The sequence below is a fragment of the Macrosteles quadrilineatus genome, unplaced genomic scaffold (assembly GCF_028750875.1).
Source record: "Macrosteles quadrilineatus isolate MER2022 unplaced genomic scaffold, UCM_ALF_1.0 Scaffold_8__2_contigs__length_117827958, whole genome shotgun sequence".
In the NCBI taxonomy this organism is placed as follows: Eukaryota; Metazoa; Arthropoda; class Insecta; order Hemiptera; family Cicadellidae; genus Macrosteles; species Macrosteles quadrilineatus.
In genome coordinates, this window is record NW_026542601.1 from 116165149 (window position 1) to 116187081 (window position 21933).

General features: G+C 34.6%; 1 protein-coding gene across 1 annotated transcript; it reads right to left on the minus strand.

The window, feature by feature from the left end:
• Window positions 1–4225: 4225 nt before the first annotated feature.
• Window positions 4226–19936, minus strand: LOC129000751 (BUD13 homolog). The gene is made up of 6 exons (XM_054427735.1): window positions 19734–19936; window positions 14390–15721; window positions 13835–13949; window positions 12063–12217; window positions 9685–9869; window positions 4226–4746 (listed from the first exon to the last, which is right to left on the minus strand). The coding sequence occupies exons 1-6, from the start codon at window positions 19835–19837 to the stop codon at window positions 4574–4576; spliced, it is 2064 nt and encodes a 687-aa protein (XP_054283710.1). The 5' UTR covers window positions 19838–19936; the 3' UTR covers window positions 4226–4573.
• Between the last annotated feature and the right edge of the window lie 1997 nt (window positions 19937–21933).

The window sequence follows — 21933 nt, forward strand, 5'->3', positions numbered from 1 at the left end:
TAGGTATTATGTTTAACAACATTATATGCCACAGCATTTCTAAGCGTAAAACAGCAGAAGCTTCTCTGTCAAAGCTTGGTATGCGGCAGAAGTTAAACAAGCTTATTCTTTTAGCAATGTTTAGGCTAAATATGTTTCTTTGCTTTACAAAGTTTCCTAAATAAAATGTTTCTTATACAATCTAACCTTGTTCTTACTAATACCTTACCCCCGAATATTTTGTATTTTACGAGAAACTGATAAACCCCATTTTAACATAAACTATTTTGTATTGTAACATTGAAACATAATTAGTTTCGTTAGAGTAGTAAGTGAAGAAAGAACCAAGTCATAAAAGTTTCTTAATTGTACTATTTTATTACTTTTATTCCATCATAAAAAAAAAATTAAAATCGGAATTTAAATTATATTTGATCAGAAACCTCAGTGTGAAATATCCGCTGTCAGTTAATCTATACTTATTTAATACGCAAGCAGGATTTTTGTGACAATTACTCCTCCGAAACTACTGAACAGATTTACATGTTCTTGGTGTCATTGGAAAGAGCGTACCGTGAAGTTGTGCAAGAAACTTTCTTTTTAGGGAAATAATTAGAGGGTGAGGCCCTGGGGCCCTTTACAGTTTTGTATTTCTCCATAAGATTAACATGGGAAACAAATATTGTTATGAAACTCCAGCTGTTGTCAGAAATTAAAAGTGAGAAGAAGGACATATGTTAATTGTAAACACAGTCAATAAGTTTGCTAATTTAACGGTTAGTTTGCTACAATCATTTACTTACTTGGTTGAAATGAAATAGTTACTATTTGAATTTGGGTTGGCGTAAATATTACAATGGAAAAAACGAGAGAGCCTGGATAAATGGTTATACTAAAAATTAAACTGAATTAACACTGCGCTGCATTTCTTAGTAATCATTGAAAGAGCCGATTTCCAAACTATGGAAACATAAAAAAGTCATAAAACACCACCAAGGAGAAGAAATAGAAATAATGTGTGTTTTTTTTATATATAATCGTTATTATGGACAGCCTAATGCGGCTATGAGTAAGGCTATATGTAGAAAACACACAAAAAATCTGCTTTTGAAAAATGATAAGATATTTTTACAAAAAATGTTGATTATATCGATCTGTTATGTACATCTTGAGTATTCCATAATCTTTGAGTCGAATCTTTTAAAGTCATCAAAAATTATTACTGTTATTTGTTTTAAAATAACGCCTGTAATACTTAGAAATTGCTCGATTTCGAGCAACAGGCACACTAGTATTTATTAATTGTGGTACCCAAACTCGGTTACTCCCAGCGTTATTTTTACACTTTTATTACTTGTACAAAATTTCATGAAAATTGATTATTAAAATGCCTTACAACGTTTTAGTTGAGAGTAAAGGGCTGGATAAAGTGCACCGTCCTGGGGCCCATTTCATAATAAACTACAAGTTACAAGTTACAACTTGTAACTTGTAATTTCCATAAGATTTGCATTGGGCGATCAGCTGATTTACTAATAATATTAGTTTGTAGTTTATTATGAAATGGGCCCCTGGCCGCGACAATGCTAAGATGTGGCGCAGCGAGACGCTTAATCCCACATGACGCCTGCAAAATCTAAAACGCAACCCCGGTCGTTGGCTCGGGTCGCGGAGCCTAGCAGCCGATCCAGTAGTTTTATATACATCGATGTGTGTAAGCGGTGAGAGTAAATATACAGAAATAGGATTTGTACAATTTTGTTCATAATTTAAAGGACTATAACATACTAAATTTTTTATCAAAATCGTTTGGGCCATTTTTGGAAAAATCCGATTTTTCCGTTATTTTATGGGGTTTTTATAGGAAAAATAACATAATTTTAGGGATGGTCAAGTCTCGAAATTTCGGGAAATTTTCAGGAAATTTTAAATCTCATTACACGAGACGAGATTTCTTTTTGGGCAAGATTTTTATCGAGACGAGAATAAAAAAAAAAACAAAAAAAAAAAAGTTTTAAACGCCTGCAGAAAGTCAATGCAATACCCGCAATACAGGAGCGTGTTGTAGTTGCGTTTCCTTTGTAGTGATGTGCGATACGTATCGTATCGTATCGGAATATCGCGATACGCGAGGGACGATACGATATTTCGATACGATATTTGAAAAACGATACGTATCGTATCGCCTAAAACGATATTTGTATTTATATCGGCACATAGAGCGATACGATTCATGCCAAAACGATATTTTTAAGCTTTTTTTGCGCAGGCTCCCGCAGGCCGACTGCCGAGCAAACTGCAAAATCTGTACTCTGTGGATGTGTAGTTTGAAATAGGAGTTTTTGACGTCTCTATTTTTTGTTTTTACTTGATAATGTACCAGTCCCATCCCAGTCCAGTCCATTCCATTTCCACTAACGTATATCTAGCACTAGTGCAGAGTGTGGGAACTGTCTGTGGCAATTACTACATTAATGTATGCAATCCTAAAATGATATCGGAAGGATAGGGAAACATGTCCAAGACGTAGGGAGTTGTAAAGGAAGTAGTAAAGGCGAGCAGCGTGGAGTGTGGAAATGGATTAATGTATCTGCAATACTAAGACTGTTTTCAGAGTAAACTAATGATTTTCCCCGAGCAAAGCTTGGTCCCCAGGTACTTATATAAATTAGCCGTTTCTAGGTTAGGTAGGGGAGGGGGAAAACGATACGATACGTATCGTTTTTCGATATTTTTGACGATACGATTCGCGTATCGCGATACAGATGCCCGATTCGATACGGCGATACGATATTTTTTTCCGATACGTATCGTATCGCTGTATCGGATCGCGATACGCGTCCGTATCGCCCATCACTATTCCTTTGCGAAGGCGTTCTTATTTAATTAATTCTTTAAATGTAAATATTACTTTAATTATTTTAATAATATTACTTTAATAACTTTTGAGAAGTTTTGTTAAATGTAAGCAGTGTGAGGAATGTTTATTACTATAAAAAGTCAAAACAAGTACCTAACTATTTTATAAAAATTAATATTGCTTTTATTTTATGATTTATTTTATTTTAGGATAAGTTGAACTCTATCCTAACTGATATCACTATGTTTCCTAATCGTAGGCATTTGTAATAAGTTAGGCGTGATTAATAAAAAAATGTTATGCTGATGTTTTTTAATAAAAGATTGTAAATATTCTTGCCTATTATCATTATTTTTGTATTTAAACAGTCATCTAACAATGTTACAAAATCAGGTAAAAATTTTGAACGTACATTTCCCGTTGTGTATGAGAAGGGAAATCCCGTCTCGATCTCGTCTCAAAAGTTTATGAGAAATAAAAAATCTTGTCTCGAACTAAAAATCCAATCTCGTCCATCCCTACATAATTTACAATAACTTTTGAACCGAAATTTTTACAGAAATGGGATTTGTACCATTTTGTTCAGAATATAAAGGACTATAACATACTAAATTTTTATAAAAATCGTTCAAGCCATTTTGGGAAAATCCGATTTTTCCATTATTTTATGGGGTTTTATGGGAAAATCCCTATTAAAAATCAAAATTTCTAAAAAATTAAAAAAAACTATCAAAATTGTAAGGAAATCCTATTTTTTGTTATTTTATGGATTTTTTATGGAAAAATAACATAATTTACAATAACTTTTGAACCGTAATTTTTACAGAAATGGGATTTGTACCATTTTGTTTGGAATTCAAAGGGCTACAACATACTAAATTTTTATGAAAATCGTTCAGGCCATTTTTGAGAAAATTCGATTTTTCCGGTTTTTATGGGAAAATCCCCATTAAAAATCCAAATTTCAAAAATATGAAAAAAACACCTGGAGATACCATGGATTAGAACCTACATACCAAATTTTGAAATCGGACCACAGGTGTAGTCCCTAGTTCTGTACACATCCAGTCACACAGACACACACACACACACACACAGACATCACTTCAAAAACCACTTTTTTGGGTCCAGGGGGACCCAAAACGAATATATCCACTCAAAACTCAAACTCGAAAATTTTGGCGAAAACAATACTTTCTCCATATACTGTGGTATAGGGGGAGAAAGTAAAAAGGAATGAATGTGATATTTTTAAGGAGACATTTTAGTGAAAATCCAATCAGGCAAAGGGAAATCCGCTTAGTCTGCAGGTTTGCTGTGGCGGGGTATTTGTCCTTGTCAACTTTAAAACAATACTGAAACTACAGGTAGGCCTAGATAAAACTGTTTAAATAAAAAGCGTATTTATTAATTCACACAATGAACTTGGTCTAAAAATATTATGTTATTAATAAACAGTATTTACAAAGAACAAGTTGATAAATGTAAGTCATACTATTTACAGAAATGATATAAGATATTTTTACAAACAAGGTATTAAGTATATATTTACACTGGAACTAAATATAAACACACGCTAAATATAAATACTTTACAAGATCATTTTGGTACAACATAAAGCAAAAGGTAACATTTTCTTCTGCCTAGAAATTGTGGCAGTTACTGTACTACTAACCCTCTAGGTTAGTATTATAAAAAACAGTTCTTTGAGACATGTCAACCTTTGGCATCAAATTACATGTCCGAAGTGCTCCATTTGTATGCTTCTTCATCCCGTGCCTTCTTTGCGTTCTTTGTCTTGAACCACTCCTGTTCGTAGCCGTTAGATCGTACAACGCCATCCCACCGGTAGCCTGGCCTTATGTTGAATCGGTTAGGATTCCAAGAGCCTTTGTAAATTGGTTTTTCTGAAACAGAGCATCAGTGTTTAAATTTACAAAATTGTATCCTATTTATTGTATTTTTTAAATCCCTTAAATGGATCCACCTAACTTGAACCACTTAGTTTGATTTTTGCCAGTTATAATTTCAAAGCTGGTAAACCTTTTTAAGATAAATAATCTCTTCAACATACTTAATGAAGTCCTTTATCTAAATGAAATAGTATCGAAATTGTATCTAAGAAAAAACAAATATCAGGAATATTATGTATGACATTTTTTTTGTCACCTCAGAACAGTGACTTTTCCTGTAAAGTAGCTGAATTTATCTCTCTTAACAAAACTCCTAACTAGTGAAATTTGATTGGAAAATTCATTGGGATTTTTTTAAAGGGTAAAAGGGCCTTGTATATTGGGACAGGGATTTAAATCGTTTTAAAGCAAAGATAATGTAACTCCATCAAAACACATTTTTATGAAAAACTAACTTTTTGGTATCTTTCATAAATTATAATTTTCTCATTTAATTCTTACTGAGTTAAAAAGCTCTTATAGAGCTGATTATAAGATCCGTTCTTACAAAGCGGAAAAACATGTTTTCATACTCCTAAATTAAATTAATCTAGCGGCATGTACAGACAAAAGTCCCTAAAAAGCTCAAAATGCAAACAACTTATTTGTTATATTAAAACAAACTATGAATCAAATTATTTATTTGTCGAGATGGAAATCCCTGTATACCATATCTTTGTGTTAAAAAGTCTCTCTGTTTGCTTTGGTTGTTGTTATACATATATATATATATGCAATCCAATGTTTATCTGGCATATGTTTGTCCTTAATGAGTTATGTTATATACAACCATCCGATCTTGATAAAACTTAGAAGTACTATACAAAATGAACAGTTTTATAAGCCACATTGAGTAATATTTTATAGTTTTTGGGTTCGATTTCCCAGTTCTCGAAGCCTATCACAAAACTCCTTCCCATCAGAATTTACAGTTGACAGTTGACACAAAAATCTTTGGTTTGGTTTTTGGTTTTCAAAAAGTCTCAATTATAGATAACGTTAGGTATCCCAGTTTTTAATATTGTATACAGTACATTGCAGAGTTAACTGGCTAAGAAGAGGCTAATAACCAACTGCGTGTATTGAATAGTACTGGCTTGGAGATATAGCACGATCATATATATTAAAGTACACAAAAATTAGCTGTGTATGGCTTCCAATGCTATTCTTATGGAGAAAATTTTAGGTTAGATCTGATTTGGTGATGAAATTTTGGAAATCCTATTTTCCCCATTGTCACGGAAAAGAGACCAGACCGTTTGAGCCCTCTTCCGTCGTTCTACACCTTCTAAGATGCCCCAATTTTGACGCAAAGAGTTGCCTTACGTAATCTATAAGTATAAAAGAAGATGTTTGTATATATATTTGTTTGTTTGTTTGGCAGTGATAAACTCAGACACCGCTGAACCGATTGCCACGAAACTTGGTACATACGTGTAGAATGTCATGGAATAGGTTTATACACCATCAATTTCGTGATCCGTCCAATCGGCTCCGCCCCAGTGGCTCTGGAGTTTCCCATGTTAACCTTATGAGAAATGGAATTAATGAATCTTAACAGCTGTTTCAATTAAACAAGTTGGTTCTGTTCTATGATGTTTAATAGCATTAAAGTTACAAGGATTACCAACAGGGTGCAGCACTATTATTTCTTTTACATTTATGACAACAACTAATTTGCAAACAAAAGGTGAGTGAGCGTAGCGAACGAACTTCAACCTGGAGGCGAGTTAGCGTAGCGAACGAGCTAACCTGAAGGCAAGTGAGAGCAGCGAACGAGCTCCAAGCTAAAGGTGAGTGAGCGTAGCGAGCGAGCTCCAACCTAAAGGTGAGTGAGCGTAGCGAACGAACTTCAATCAGGACGTGATTGAGCCATGCGAACGAGATCATCTTGAAAATTAAGAAGTTAAACGGGGCAAAGCCCGCGGGATTATAAATAGTCAAAGGCAAGACAACGTCTGCCGGGTTCAGCTAGTAAAATATATAGATAGATTCTGCAATTTTTAAAGGCTGATGATCATGATCAGGCGAGATAAATATCAAATTATTTTCATTTTTCAGTAACAGGGTGTCCACCAGCCAACCAGAAAAAATTCATATTTTTTCAATTCAATTCAATTATTTAAGATGGGGACGCCACTATGTGCGTATTTTAACCTAGTTTAATTTAACATAGTTTAGGTCGTACGTTTCATACTAAACTTTCCAACGTGTTTTTGCGCCAACTCCCTCAATTCAGTTTTAGCACTAACACAGCTTGTTATTTTAGTAATCGGAAAAATGGATTATGAGTTAAAGAAACACAATTTATGATTACTGTAATATTTCCTGACACAAGTATACAATTTTTATATTAGCGAATTTCCCATAAAGGGTATAAGCTATTACCGTAGTACTCATGGTAAGACCTGGACCCAGACCTGAATCAGGTTACTGCAGAAGCTGAGGAAAAGGTTCTTGCTTGGTTTTCTTCAAATGAGCTACATTTTAATCTTGAAAAGACACAATATTTTACATTGAGTCTCAAGCAGGAAATTGAAATTAGACTAGATTCTGTCAAGCTTTTAGGATTTCATATTAATTGAAAATTAAGTTTGTCAATTCACATTGAGAAGGTTTGCAAAAAGTTATCAGGAGTAGATTGCTTATTATTATGTAAATTAAAAAAAAAATTGTTAACCTAGAATATTTGAGGCTATCGTATTTTGGCTTGTTTCAGTCCTACATACTCTATAACATTCTAGTTTGGGGACATTCCCCTCATGTAGCTGATATTCTGTCGATTCAAAAAAAAAGCAGTACGCAATATTGCTAATTCTAGATCCCTAGCTCATTGTACACCTCTTTTCATAGAATAAAAAATTCCAACAGTAATTAATTTGTAAATTTTTCAAGTATTACTCTACACTAAGTCAAACTTGCATTCTTTCCCCCTTAGATCTGACACTCATGAGTACAACACTAGGGGTGGATGTAAGCTCAGCATGAAACCTCATAGACCGGCTAAAACGGGTGACTCCTTCAAAATCAACTCAATTCCCTCTTTTAATAAACTACCTGACAGTGCAAAATTTCCTCCAAAATATTTAATATTTTTTTTTATATAATTTATAATTGGCTTATTCAAAATCCTTTTTACAGCCTAAGTGACTTTATCAAGTGCAATTTTGATGTTTATTTTTAATTAAAATAAGTTACGGTATTATGCCTAATTGCATTTATGTAATATTTTGATGTATCAGAAATTTGATTGTAATAAGATGATTATTTTGTAATGTATATGATGTGTCCTATTTCTTTGTAAAAAGAGCAATGGAATAAATTATTCTTATTCTTGTTCTTAATGAGTCTAGGTTGCAACCTAAGCCTGTAAGGAACAAAGTAAACTACTGATCGTAGTAGGGAGGATCCCGGAAGATGGCAAGGTGAACTGTGGAGTGGGTTAGGAGGTCGTTGTGTTATACAGATTGTGTTTGTGAAGCAACACCTCAGTCACAACCGACTCATGCTCCATTGGCATCCATAGACTCCAAGAGACACCTTCACCACTTCCACCAGCACAAGCCGCTGGACGAACACCGTCTGAGCATGGTTAGTCAGGGATCATGACAAACTCTAGTGTTAACATATTGCAACATAAAGGTCTTTGAAAATAAGAAATATGCGTAAATCACTCAAAGCTATACTTCCAGTATCCATCTTTTTAACGGTGCAACATTTGTGATGATCGGTACATACGTTTAGTGAGCACTACGATGATTCGCAGTACTTTCCTGATAATTACACCGCTAATTACAAGGCAAAAATGTGGTTTGGATTCCACTATAAACTGTAGCTCCCTTAGTTGTCATTGGCTGTATGGGCTATTGATTAATAGCAGTGTCTAAGGAACATGTCGGGCTTAGTCACTAAAACTACAAGATCGTGACAATCGTCCTACACTCCATTCATACTTGGCTAAAAAAAAAAAATACCTACATTGGTCGCCGTTTGGTGGCGAGTAACCTTGAGTGGAGAGTCACTTCATCAGCCACCACACTTGCTCAGTTCTTTGTTTTCTATTTATCTTGATAGATATGGAAGAACCTTGTGGGTTTGCGAAATAAGAGGGAAAATGCTGGATACACCTTTTTTCATGTGAATAATGTTCAAAACGAGTGTTTTTACTCTATATTTTGACCTCAGAAACAACCCTGACAAGTATGACATATAACCGAGAATGAATGTTGTAGCTACGCTTGCCCTGGCCACTACAACAAGCTCGGACCAAGCCACAAAGTGTAAGACAATAATAGGTTTTTTACATACCTTTTTACATACCAAAAATGATATTGCTCAACAGCTTACATGTTTTGTTGCGAAGACAACATTATCAAAGCTTGCAACTCGTCAAAAACACATTTAAAACACGAACACGAACACAGAAAACATTAATACGGTACGAATACACGATTGACATTTAGATAGTGCTATCATAATACTGATTTGGTCCGGCGCGGCGCGGGGCTGGTAGCAGACTCAGCCCCGCGCCGCGCCGGACCAAATCAGTATTATGATAGCGCTATCTAAATGTCAATCGTGTATTCGTACCGTATTATTGTTTTCTGTGTTCGTGTTTTAAATGTGTTTTTGACGAGTTGCAAGCTTTGATAATGTTGTCTTCGCAACGAAACATGTAAGCTGTTGAGCAATATCATTTTTGGACTATTTGACTGAGGTATGTAAAAAACCTATTATTGTCTTAACAATATAGTCCAGGGGCCAAAAACATGAATTTTGACCACAAAGTGTGCTGTTGTACATAACTCAATTACTTTCATGGTGGCCTAGTGTGCTAAGGACACCAATACAAGAACAGCCATGGGTAAAAAAACCAATAAACAAATAGACAACCTCCTTGCAACGACGTTGATTCAGTTTGCTTCCTCTTGATATAGTCCAACATGGGGTCTCCCTCTCTGTCCTGTGCTTTGAGGAACTCGTCCAGGTCTGTGTCGTCCTTGTAGCGAGCCAAAGGCTTGTTCATCTCTTTAATCATCTCAGCAGCCCTTGCAGCTGCGTCTTCTGTCTGTTTGATTCTGCAATCCACAATGTCAATTCATTACGATTATTAATGTTATATAATACAGAGAAAATTTCCAATACAGATTCCGATATATTTCTAATGCGGCTAAGGATAAAACTCCACTAATAATGTAATTTGGTTGAATACAATAAACCTCCCATCAGGTTGAGTTTTACTAACTGTCTTGATTAGATCATTTGAACTGGCTTTCATGTGGTTTTATGGGGTGAAAATGGATTTATTTATAATTTAACTTGAAAACATCCAACAAATTTCAGATATTTTCTGATCTCCATATTCATTTACGACATAAAAAGAGTTATCAAAATCCCTTTTCTTTAGTTTGCTGATTGTGGAATTTTCATTCCTCCGTGCATTTGGTCGTTAATGATGTTCTCAGCTAAGTTTTGTCCAAAGTTCAAAGATAATATGATGTTAAACCCACCAAGAATAAGTTGATAAATTTGAGCATGAAACAAAATTTTTCTGGATATTGAATATTTCCTAGATGACAGGCTGTTCTGGAAGTCTAACCAAAAGAGGCCATGGTGTTTTGTTGACTTAAGTTTGGACAACACATTTGCCAGGTCTGCACCAAGGACTCAGGCATGCTCAAAATAATCTCCTGCTCTGTAAGACACTGTTTGAGCACCCATGCCTACTTGATCCAGTGTAGGCTAAGTTCCGCTTTGCGCCAACCTAGAGTACTACGGTGTGGTCTTGTCGCCTTACTACTACCAGCTCAGCCTTATTCACTATCTTCATTTCGTCCACACATGGGAAGAATGAGCGTGCACCTAGTATATATCAAAGCTAGTATTGGTAAAAAAAAAAATTAAAAAATCAAATCCCCAATATCAAAACCTGCAAAACGTTTGAACTAGTCTGAAAAGTTTACATCAAATACAGCTATTAGTGTTTCTTATGGAATCAGATCTGAAAGAAATTATACTCCTGAACCTGACATAATAAATTAATATGAAAATGTGACTAAACACTTAAATTCCTAACACTGACAAAATAAATATTGTACACATGTTGTTACTCGTGGTTGAATTAGTAGTTATGATACCTGTTGCAGTTCAGAATATAATTTACTTGTTTCATTGGTGTTAGTGATGTTCTGTTACCTCCATTTCTGTTGTGTGTGAACGGTGATTAAAAGTGCCAATGTGATTATAATTATCAATTTACCTGTATGATAAATGGGTGATAAAATACTTTCTTGTAAGGACATGATGGATATTGCACAATATTTAGAGTGCAGTCATGGGAAAGGAAATTAATGATTTAAGTATCCACAACGTCACCAAGTTAGTGGAGGGACAAAAAAAACAGGAGGCTTGAAAATCTGGTCTAATCTCGGTAACTTTTTGAAACTTTCAAAGATCAGCTTAGAGAGAGAGAGAGATACAGTAGCAAGAGCGATCCTAGTGGCTCGCTATAATTTCAGTCTGACTGTTCTCCGTCAGAATTTTGCATCTTAAAGGGTTCGTATTAATTCATCGATAGAGTAAAGTTTTCTGTTTCTCGGGCCAATTTAGACTCTCCCCATTAAGGTAAGCCTGCTATCCTCACAAATATGCTATAAACATTTGCCTTGTGCTCTGTGTTACATCCTTAGTCTACATAAAGTATTATTTTGATTTCCTGCACTGCATAAATTGTTTGTAAGACTTTAATTCAAGTTGTTAGTTATGGAATGAAGTAGAAAATAATCTTGAGATATGAGATTCCAAGGTTAAAATCAAAGTATGATGGAATTAGGAGTTAAAGAGATTAGAAGAGGGGTAGAAGACAGGTTAAGAGGGAGAGTAGAACTTGCATGAGTTGTATGTTACGGATATGTTAGAAGAATGACAGAATCATAGATCATTTGCAACAAAATGGAGTTCATGATGATAGAAAGAGATTGAGATGAATATCCAGAAGGTGTAAAGATCAGGTGAAGAGGGATGTGGAAAAGTTTTGTGAGTTTGCAGATGGTTAAAGTAGAGTAACAATAAAGGGATGAAAAAATGCAGAGTCCCAGTCAAAACCTAAACCCGGGCACAACCAACTTAGGGCGGAAGACGGTATATATATGTATGTGTTCCCAATTAAAAAGAATTCATATTATTATTGTTTAAACAATGGTTAGGTGCACACTTAAATGTAGGGAAAACTAATCATAGGCTATTTTCTATTATTTACATAAAAAACTTACCCTTTGCCCCACTTATAGTATTTTTCGTTTACCACAGACTCTTTGGCTTCTTTCTCCTTCTGAGCTTCCTTTTCTTTTTCTAAATCTCTAATTTGACCTGTCTTCCTATCTCGTTTCACTGGAGCTGCACCAACTCCGGAAACACTCGCATCCATCTACGTAAAATACATGATGAGAAACTATACATGGGTTAACTGAACTATATGTGGTATAAAATTAAATTCATGTGATAAATACTGTAAACATTCATTAAACTTCAAAAATGGTTTTGATTGTTAAGTAGTTTAAATGTCTGATTTGGTAGTTGCCACATCCCAGGTGAGAAGAGTCGTAATATCCTAACGGCAGACAGGTCTGTTGGGAGCCTTGATTGAGGCCCCAAAGTATTTTTTTCCCTGGAAAAACAAATTTGTCCAATAATCTATTTTAGAGAGTGTTCAAGTTCAATATAATATTTCAACAGAGGTTTAATTTTTGCCATTGCTGAAGGGTCTGGGAAGACTGCACAGAAAATTACAATTTGTCTAGATCGCTGGAGATGATGAAGTCTTTGCCACCGCGATGTTCACAATTCCTCTCCCATGGCGGACTATATCCCTGGTTTCACCGTAACCGAGGACAATATATATCATTTTTAAATTCCATGTTGATGGCCCCTGGATTACTTTATATGACTATAAAAATGGTACTATACCTCGTCAAGTAGTCCAAATGTTGTTTGAGGTTAACAACCTACATGTTTCGCCGTAAATACGGCATCGTCAGTGTTACAAAAACGAAGACATCGATGTCACACGCACACAATAAATACACGAATACGAACATTTAATTACGAAAAGACAAAGTAAACATTTAATTGACATTGATAGGCCTATCACACGCACTAACTGCGCCGGGACCGTCCGTGTCGTGTGCGTGTGATAGGCCTATCAATGTCAATTAAATGTTTACTTTGTCTTTTCGTAATTAAATGTTCGTATTCGTGTATTTATTGTGTGCGTGTGACATCAATGTCTTCGTTTTTGTAACCCTGACGATGCCGTATTTACGGCGAAACATGTAGGTTGTTAACCTCAAACAACATTTGGACTACTTGACGAGGTATAGTACCATTTTTATAGTCATATCATTTTTATTTAAAATTCAATTTTGTGTTCACGATTTTTCCGTGCCAACAGGATATGATAATGTCTCCACGATAACGCAAGATGTTCACTATTTTGCAGAGTACTTAGTTACGTTTACTATTCCTCTGCAATTGCAAAACATGTTCCAATTTTTACAAGACGGCAGAGGACCCTTACGATTAGGTCGTCAATATACCTCCACAATCGCAAAAGAAGGCCAAATTTTTACTCAACAGCAAGGGTGCTCATGATTTGCTCCAGACTGTGACATGATTTCTTCTTCATTTTTCAATTTTGTTTTGAGTTCAGGATTTTACGGTAATTAAATAAGCTGTTAGGAAGAATCGTAGTATGAAAATTAATATATATTTTTAAATCAATACATTTAAAAAAACCCCTATTTTGACCCTAGGAATGGACTTGTTGACTTTTTTGTAAGATGGATAATGAAGCATTTTACTACTTTCGACTCATTGAGTGTGTATCCACTGAAAACTTGTTTGGTAAGAATTAAGTTACTGATTTATGAGTTTAGAAAATGAAAATACATGAATACCACAGAAAAATCATCATTGTTAAATCAACAAATAATCTCTGAGGCTCTGAAGGTAGAGTATAAATTATCTACAATATTGTATCTCCTACCTTAGCAAACATGGTGTCTTCCTTCATCTTCAAATCAGACAGCTCCTTTTTGAGTTGTTTAGCATCTTGAAGACCTGCTTGTTTTCCATCTAATGTAGTCTTCATCTTCTTATTTCTGTAGGTTAAAACACAGTTAAAATATTTAATATCTGTAAGTTAAATGTTGTGAAATATTTGATAATGTTTAATGTTACTTTATGTTATATTTTGTAAAGTTTAATCGTGTTCTAGCACAGACAAGCATGTCTTTTTTCTAGTTGTACATGTTAGGTTATTATTTGGTATACAGTGCCTAGTAAATATGTATGTGTCACTATTGATAACAGGTTTGTTTATATTTACAAAAAAAAAACTGTAAAAGTTTCAATATTATTTTGTTTGCATGGCAGTAACAGTTTTCACTTATAAATTATTTCTATAACTCCTCAGGGATTTTAACAGATGTACTCAAGACAAGTTGTGCTCAATGGCTAATAATTTTACATTTAAATTCCATAGAAAACTATCAAGATAAAGTTGGACCTTATCTAGTCTGTTAATTGAGAATCAACTTACTTTGACTTTGAAGATCCTTCGTCGGACGAGTCATCATTAGGCTTGTACAACTTCTTTTTAATTGGTCTATCATTTACTGAGGAGTTTTTTCTGGGAGGTGACAGGTCAGAATCACTTCCCTTACTAGTGTTTTTTCTTCTCACAGGTGAATCATCAGAATCACTAACTTCTACTGTGTTGTTCTTTGTAATAACACCAGTTCTTGAATGCTTTGGGGATATACTCCTATATGATTTCCTATGTTTCTCATTCGGTGATCTACTTCTAGACTTCCTTCTCCTTTGATTTTTAGGTGATCTTCTTTCTCTCCGAGGGGGTGAGTTATCTGAATCACTAGTAGGTCTTCTTTTAGATGATCTTTCTCTACGAGGAGGTGAGTTATCCGAATTGCTTGATGGTCTTCTTCTATTTCCCTTTGATTTTACATTTAAATGTTTGTCTGATTTTCTCGGTGGAGAGGCATCAGAATCAGATTTTTCCTGCTTGTACGATCGATTGTCTTTTCTAACAGGTGAATATTTATAATTATGTGTTCTGTACTTATCCTTAACACGAGAAGGAGAACCATCTGAATCTCTTCTTCTTCTTCTCGATGGGGAAATGTATGAATCCCTTTTGTATGTTTGCTTTTTTGTATTGTTTCTTGGTGGTGAATTGGAATAACTTCTGTTCCTACCAACTTTATTACCTCTTACATCATACTTACTAGAGCTTTTTGAGAGTTTTTGACTAGGAACTATTCTTGGCGGAGACTCGTCTGAATCTTTATCATATTTTTTTCTAGGTGGAGAAGCATCTGAATCACTGCTTGAATGCCTTTTGTGTTTTCTGGGAGGGGAAACATCTGAATCATCATTTTGTAGAGAATTTTTCACAGTTTTACCTCTTGGTGGGGATTCGTCTGAATCACTATTGGTGTGGTATTTTTTCAGGCGATTTTTATCCAGAGATGAATCCGATTTGTCATACTTGTGTTTACCAGAAGTATGGATACTACTTCCATCTACATCATATTTTTCTGTTGACTTAGGCATTCTAACTCGATTTTTCGTATCCATTTTTTCACCACCAGAAAGATTGTTAAGGTCATTCATGGCTTTCAATGCTTTAGATACTCTGTCATTATTATCAACAACCTTCACATCACCTTCTTCGCCAAAAACTTTCCATCTTTTTGAGCTGTAATATTCTTGAGCTTTAACTTCGGCAGGTCTCTCATCTATGATGCCAGCAATCTGAGGAGCATCTTCGTCCATCTGATACAACTCAACTTCGTCATCTTCCAGAGGACGCATACTCTTCAGATCTATATCATCATCTACGATTACTGACCTGTAAAAATTAGGATTCATTATCATCTGTGTTTTGCTTGTATAGATTACAGGGAACTTAGTTCTCAAGAACCAACTTAATCTTCAAGGTTCTTATTTAAGACATAACTTTTACACAGTCTAGACAAAATTTGATTAGGTAGCATCTTAAAGAATTATTCATGGTAAAGCATGCAACACATTATTTTCAGTTCATTAAAACAATAATGAATGTTAAATGAAAAATGTACAATTTCTACGCCAACACGAAATTTGTCCTTTGAACTCCTCCGACATTTCTTAACCGATTTTGACCATTCACGTCTCATTGGAAAGAGCGTGACGCGTAGATTTGCAAACTGGCCTTAATTTTTTTTAATCACTTGGGCTCTGTCACCAGTTGCTATTAAGGTTCCCCATTTTACCCTTATGAAGGAAATAAATTTAATTGCTGTTCATATTTATTTTTGAAATTCAAGGAAAAGCATGTATAAACACTGATTTGGTTGAAATTAAATACTTACTATTTGAATTTGGGTTTGCATACATAGGCTACATATTATAATAAACAAAATTTAGAAAGCTTGTACAATTTGATATATTTCACCAAATAAGATAAATGAATTGACACAGTACCGGTACTGTATTTAATGAGCATTCCTTGAAAGAACCGATTTGCAAACTATGGAAACATACGTCATAGAACGCCACCAAGTAGAATAAATGGGGATAATGTTTTACAAAGAATTCAGTATTGTTTTTAGCCTATATAAAAACACCTACAAGAAGAAGATTGCTACAAATGAGGAACGTGGATGTTAGCCGAAGTGCTACCAATTTTAGTAGGAACCATGGATAAACTTTGTGATATATTGCAGAGGAAACTCCTAAGGCTAAATAAAACTGGTACAGCAAAGACATTAAATATATTTTTTTCATAAAAGTCAAGTGATTTTAGAAGAATATGACTACATCCAAGAAACATTTACTAAAACTTTCATTGAAGGATTCAATTAGCTCTAGGGCCTATTCACAGTTAAGGAAAACAAAAAAAACTATCTGAACAACATCAGGCCTATTAAATCTGCATTTTTTAAGGTAAACATAATTGGCGTTATTACAGCAACTAACCAAAAGAATGCCAATTGAAGCAAATAAAATGGTGACAGAGAGGTTATGCAGGAAATTAGGTAGTTCTTAAGTCATGTGAACAAAATTTGATCACTATTATTAACAAAATTACTGAAATTTGTAAACATACTGGAGACAATGGTGGTACAATGCTACATTATCAATGACGAGTATAATCATGGACAACCTAATGCGGCTAAGAGTGGAAACAATTTTAGAAAACACTAAAATGAAGATTAGTTTTTGAAAAATAATAAAATATCTACAAGAAATGTTGATTATATCGAACTGGTATGGACATCATTAGTATTTTCAGTGGTTAAATTATCTTTTAGTTGACTATTTTAAACTTATCGGAAATTATGAGTGTTATTCGTTTTCAAATAACTCCTGTATACTTTGCAATTGCTCGAATTCAAGCAACATGAACACTAGTTTGTATTTTGCCCAGCCCTATCCTAACAGAATAGGCTAGGCTTATTCACAACATGAACAAGAGATGATGATGTACAACTGTGCCATGTGCGTCACCATTTCTTATGCAAGCATAAAGGTAACTGGTCAAAATCTCTTTTGGCCTGGCTACAACAAACGCCAGGCGCCTGAATTTTCCCAGAAATGAATATATAACAAAACTCTAGCCTCGGCTTGACCCACTCTTCTAGCCATTTTTAAAACGGAAAGATCACCCGGTTTTGATAAGTAGGCCTACTTAAGTTTAAGTTAAGAAATTAAGTTTGGTTAAAATAATTAAGTAGGCCTACCTAATATGGAATAGTTACCTTCAGTGAGGAGTTGCTGGGGAAAACCAGGGGTTTTAGGATGTAGTTTAGGTGTTTAAATGTGGGTCTCCCCATAAAACCCGCATCTATGTGGACAATCTTACAGAATCACATAAACTTAGTATTAAATAAATAAATTCATTCGGGTCAATGCAGATCTGAGGTTTACAGGTACAGGTATTGGTTAAGTTATAACATGTGTTAGGGTAAATTAGTTAACCACAGTTCATGAAAATCTGGCTTAGGGCATTTACGGCTTGGGCACAACAAGCATCAGGCTAAAGCCTTTTTCCTTTTAAATAAACACATCTATCGCTTCCCGTTTCCTAAGCCCTCATTTAAATTAGCCTGACCAGACATTTCTTGAAATACACCAATAGCTTAAGTTACCTAACCAGCGATGTGGTAACTTTAAGCTCATGTTCCTGAAACTTCTCTCATAAGTTACTAACTTACCTTATGTAGATTTGTTGAATGTATTGCAAAATAAAGCAAACTAGTGCACCTAAAGCTCGAATTCGAGCGATATCAAAGTAATACAGGCGTTATATGAAAACAAATAACAGTCATAATTTCCGATGACTTAAAAGAGTCAACTCAAAGATAGTTTTTAATTAATCACTCCACTCCAGTTATCAAAACTGAAAACGAACACTCACTCCACTCCAGTTATCGAATCTGAAAACGAAAGCTCTTGTGTGATGAAGGGGGAGAAGTGAGGGATAACAAATCATATAAGATTTTAGATATATCAAATGATGACTCAGAGAGTAGAGCCATAACTGAGAATGATGTTAATGATGTCATGTAGCGGAGAATGTATCAAATCTGGAAGAGGAGCTATTACAACAGATGATCATAAAGAGAGCCAGAGGTGAGAAGATATCCAAAAAGACAACAGAAACCAAAGGACATGGGACCATTTCAAGTGTATAATGTGGTTCATGATCGTACACCAAATTCATCATTTGGATTTGTCAACTGCTTTTTTGAACGGACAGCGGAAAGAAGCCCTATATATTCAACAGCCTGAAAACTTTGTAGTGTTGAAAACAAAAGATGTTCCTGGCCCAATGCACTAAGAGTTAGTGCAATTAATTGGACTGGATCAATTTGATAAACATTAAGGGGTGGTGTTAGAGAAGTAATATCATAGATAAAACATACCCATAACTTACTCCCTTAGTCGATTTCTCATCCTTATGGAACAGCTGAAGACAATTGTATTGTTAGTTCTGTACGGTTTATGAAGAGGTTGTGTTTTGTTTACAATTTGTTTCTCGTTATAACACTTTAACCAAATAATACAATCTACCTAAATCATAAACAATGACTTGTTCCCTAGTTACCTATATATAACCAAACAGTAAAGCACAAATCAAGAAATAAACCCTAAAATAATAGAAAAAAAATTTCATCGACACTAGCGCCCAGTGTCACTGTACAAGCTAACTAAGTTAGACACGAAAAACGTGTTTCAAAACTTACAATGGGATGAGAAGTCTACTTGTGTTGGTTACCTAGTCTATGGTAATATTTCTCATCTTGTCTTTAGGCCTACATCATCACCTAATCAAATATTAATTGTCCTGTTTGCCTTTTGTATGTTCCTAGTTTGGTGTAATTGTTAAAAAGATGAATTAATAATTTAAAAATGTTTTCCATAATATTTCTGGGTAATTTATTAGCCTACATTAACTATCATACATAACTTACCAGCCTTTCACAATATTATCTGTTCCAGTTGTGAAAGATTACGGGTAGGCCTACAGTTTCTTAACTGGGCTATGCTAACTTACTATGATTGAAACAATCAAATTGAAAATACTGATTAATAATCGATATTTTTAAATATAGGCTATCTATTATAAAATAAAACTATCATAGGTAACCTAACCTAACCAACCAAAACTTGCTGATGGTGAAAAAATCGCATGAAGAACAGTCATAATCGAATTTAGGTTTACTAATCGAATCGATAGTTTCAATCGATATTAGCGTAGCCCAGTTAAGAAACTGTACCCAAAAGTACTACAGTTTGGGCCCTTACTAGGCTGAAGCTAGTCTAAGTTAGCCCTAATAAATAGGCTGGGAGTTTAGAGAATAGACCTACCAACTAACCTTTTAATATTAGCTCCAGTTCCAGTAACCTTTTTCTTCTTGCCTTCCCCTGATAGATATTTCTTTAGGTATTCTTTCGTTGCAATTGCATTTGAAGATTCCATCTTACTGAACTGAAAAGTATAAATAAATAAGATTAACTTAAGTTTAGGTTTTGCCTAGAAAGTTATAAACATAACCTAACCTAACACGAAAGGCGGAAAGGTAAGGTTATAGCAAGCAATAGCTATATAGCAGCTAGCAGCAGCAGCAAAATAGCGTTCCGCTCTCCATTATTCACATAAACAAACAAAAGGAAAACAATATTTTCTTATAGAAAAAAACAAGCAAAGTACAATAATAATCAATTGTAAAGTCTTAAATTAGAGCGTTGGTTATATTCATTGGACATATTGGAAGTTGTTATGTCAGACCTCAAGGAGTATGTTTAATCTATGGTCCTAAATTAGAGCGTTGGTTATATAATATAATCATAAGTTGTTATGTCAGATGTCAGACCATAACAGGACCTTGAGGAGTATGTTTAATCTATGGTCAGACACAAGCTACCTATATTTTTTTTTTATTTTACCAATTTTAAATAACATACAAATAAACACCCCCAACACAACAAACCTGCAGACTAAGCGAATTTCAATTTTCCAAATTTGATTTTCAACTAAATCTATTCAAATAACATTAGGTTTAACGAGTACCTACCGCTGCATACAGGGAGGGTAAAAAAGTGTGTTTTTTTCCTTCCACCATGGTGTTTTGTAGTAAAACATTAGTATGAAATAAATATATTTACGCCACACTACATTATTTTGACGAACTTCCCATGCAAGGATTTAGTCCAGAAAACAGCTGTTTGCCGCCAGCTTATTCAAATGGGGTTTCATTGCGTACTACTGTTCTGCAATGAGTTTTACCGGACACCAATCAGCTGATTATACTGTATTTAGGTGGCAATGAGTGGTTGGTTATAAACAAAAACATAACCTTTACTTACCCAGACAGCACACTTTATCCCAGGGACATCCCATAGTAGTCCCCTATGTCCTGAGAATGTCTCGGGAGGATATCCCGCAAAATCCCGGGACGAGTACGAAATTCACAGGATATCCTACAATATACCGTAATGTCCCGGGATTTGTAAGTTAACCTCAGGATATCCTGTAAAGTCCCGGGATATGTACGAATGCCATAGGATATCCCAGAATGTCCCATGACATCCCGGGACATGTACAAAATCCACTGGATATCCTGTAATGTCCCGGTAACAAACTGAAGAAAAAAAAATACTACCACTGATTAAATAAATGTATATCTAAATTTAAATGTTCAAAAAGGCCAATATATATAATAATTTGTTTTTTTCACTAGCGCTTTCAGAAACTTGGTTTCCATCTTCAGGCTGTGTTTACACTAGTACAAAAAGTAAATATTTACTTAATAAATTAATTTTAAACAAAGTTAAAACAGATGATTTAAAGAATATTGGAAAAATAAAAAATGGTATTAGAAAAATTAATCTTTTGAATTTTGGATATGTTACAGTGTTGTTCTTGATGTAATTATTTTCAGTAATTCCGAATTTATAATTGGGCCGTCTTCATAATTTAACAAATAATTTTGGTCTGTTTTTTTTTCTTTCTAAGAATAAGATTACCACGCATTAAGATGTTGAGGTTTTATAATTTATTTTAAAAGTTTAAGGTTTCCCAGATTGAAAATATGTCTTGTTAATACTATGGCTAGCAAGGGTTGACTTTACTTTACTGCCATACTACCACTGAGTTCAGGAAAACTAGAGTTCTATCATAAATATTTTAAGTATTGCGACCATTGCAACTGTTGGCTACTCTTTCACCACTTGAAAAAACCCATAATCATCAAGCGCAGTTAGCTCAGGAGGTAAAGGTAAGAGGCTCACAAGGCGGAGGTACCAGGTTCGAGACCCGTCCGGGTCAAAATCTTTTTTCTCGTTTTTTCTTCAAAATTTGTGTTTATTAACTATTTAATCAATTTACTAAACTTGTAATTAAGCTTTTCATACTACTGTAAATCTATATTATTTTGTGTTTTTTATGTTCAGGCCCAGACCACACTTTATCCCAGGGTCATCCCATAGTAGTCCCATATGTCCTGAGAATGTCCTGAGGACTACCCTGGGATGACCTCGGATGTCCCACGGATATGCTGTGAGATTATCTGTAGG

Excerpts from the sequence above, each read along its gene's own strand:
- LOC129000751 (XM_054427735.1), bottom strand. The coding sequence starts at position 19,837 with ATGGAATCTTCAAATGCAATTGCAACGAAAGAATACCTAAAGAAATAT. Across the intron at positions 15,722-19,733 it reads ACTGGAGCTAATATTAAAAG|GTCAGTAATCGTAGATGATG; the intron begins GTTAGTTGGTAG and ends TAATTTTTACAG. Across the intron at positions 9,870-12,062 it reads TACTATAAGTGGGGCAAAGG|AATCAAACAGACAGAAGACG; the intron begins GTAAGTTTTTTA and ends TGTGGATTGCAG.